This window comes from Centruroides sculpturatus, unplaced genomic scaffold, assembly GCF_000671375.1.
Source record: "Centruroides sculpturatus isolate CEXI.00-Female unplaced genomic scaffold, Cexi_2.0 scaffold1423, whole genome shotgun sequence".
Lineage (NCBI taxonomy): Eukaryota > Metazoa > Arthropoda > Arachnida > Scorpiones > Buthidae > Centruroides > Centruroides sculpturatus.
The window spans coordinates 87,614-89,527 of NW_019386374.1; the positions used below are offsets into that span (position 1 = coordinate 87,614).

General features: G+C 28.1%; 1 protein-coding gene across 1 annotated transcript in view; it reads left to right on the forward strand.

Moving 5' to 3' along the window:
* LOC111614728 (gastrula zinc finger protein XlCGF8.2DB-like) overlaps positions 1-1,321 on the forward strand; it is an 11,532-nt gene extending 10,211 nt beyond the window's left edge. The window contains exon 2 of the mRNA XM_023356094.1: positions 418-1,321. Coding sequence (XP_023211862.1) covers positions 418-1,079 — 662 coding nt within the window. The 3' untranslated portion in view covers positions 1,080-1,321. The remainder of the gene's footprint in view (positions 1-417) is intronic.
* The last annotated feature ends 593 nt before the right edge of the window (positions 1,322-1,914 follow it).

Consider the following 1,914-nt stretch of genomic DNA (forward strand, 5'->3'; position numbering starts at 1 on the left):
CAATTTATTTCATGTATGTTGTTATTACTTTCAGCTATTCTTTGCACAAAACACAGTTTTGAAGAAAATATTTTCCAAGTTTATAAGAAAAATTGAATGTAGATACACTGCTTTACTTACATCAGTGATCTTCGTTTCAAAAGAAGAAAAAGGTCTACTGCAAGGATAGAAAAAGAAAATTCATGAAGACATAAAGACATTTAAAAAATATTTTACAGAAATTGTTTAGGCTACTTTAATGTGTCATCCCTTATTAGCTGCTGTTGAAAATATTAATAGCATAATATATTTATAAACTAATATTATCATCTCTAAAATTATTTTTGTGTGTGTTTTGATACGGAAATGTTATTTTAAATATAAAAATGATTATTGAATTAAGAATTATTATTAATTTAATTATTGTTCTTATGTAAGAAACTTTTCATTATATCGATAAAATATTGTTTATAAAAAAATTTTTAATTGCAGGAAAAAGGAACCAAAAGAAATTTTCATGTAAACACTGTAACAAGAACTTTACAACTAAACAAAAATTGCAAATTCATGAAAGAGTCCATACAGGAGAAAAGCCTTACACTTGTGATGAGTGTAAACAGAAGTTTACACAAAAGGCACACTTAATTACACACCTCCAAAAACACACTGGAGAAAAGCCTTACTGTTGTGATGAGTGTAAACAGAAGTTCACAACTAAACAAAGTATGGAAAATCATAAGAAAATTCATACAGGAGAAAAGCCTTACACTTGTGACGAGGGTAAACAGAAATTTACACAAAGGTCCAATTTAATTACACACCTCCGAATCCATACAGGAGAAAAGCCTTACTCTTGTGACGAGTGTAAACAGAAGTTCACAACTAAACAAAATATGGAAACTCATAAAAAAATTCATACAGGAGAAAAGCCCTACAGTTGTGATGAGTGTGAACAGAGCTTTACAACTAAACAACATTTGCAAAGGCATGAAAGAATCCATACAGGAGAAAAGCCTTACACTTGTGATGTGTGTAAACAGAAGTTTACACAAAAGGTAAGCTTAATTAGACATCTTTCGATCCACAATAGACAAAAGTAACATTGAACGTTCGAAACCATGATCCAAAAATACATTATAATATTCACACTTAGAAATTTTGAAGGAATATCATTTTTAATTTCTATCGACGTAGAATGATCGAAAGACGTAAGCAAAACTGGTTTTAAATGAAAATTTGTTTTTCTAATTTCTAAGAAGTTTCAACTAAAAAACATCTCAATATTCATATTCAAATGTAGCTCTTTTCGAATTTTATAATTATATTTCAAATGGTAACAGCTCTGTATTTCGATATTTTTAAACAAAATTTAATATCTGAAATTTTGAAATTGCAATTTTCTGTTTGAACATACAAAACAGAGTTTATGTAGAAGTTTGTTCAAAACAGAATTCGTTATTTTTAATCACATTATTACAACTTCATATTAATACTTGAACTGTTAATATATAATTAAAATGTCTTTATGTAAAACTTTTTTGAATAAAAGGTCGTTGCATCGATACTTGCATGAATTATTTATAGTTAAAGTTAATTTATTCGATCAGTAATTAGGAGAGTGCATATTTTGCTGTTATTCATAATACAGGAAATCCTCGTATATTCGAACATTATGAGCACGTCCAAAATTTGCCTCATTTTTTGACAGATAAACATTGTCGTGTTTTAGTAATTTTTTTCCTTTATAACCCATTTTTTTATATCTGATACGAAAACATTTTGTGCAATAAATCAATTTAAATTTTTTGGATTGCAAATTTGAAAACATCGTAGACCAATAAATTCTCACTGTTCTCTGTCTTAATCTCAAAAACGGTGTCAGATACTATAGATCAGTGTTTCTCAACCTCTAACAAATTGTCGCCCCCTTCAATA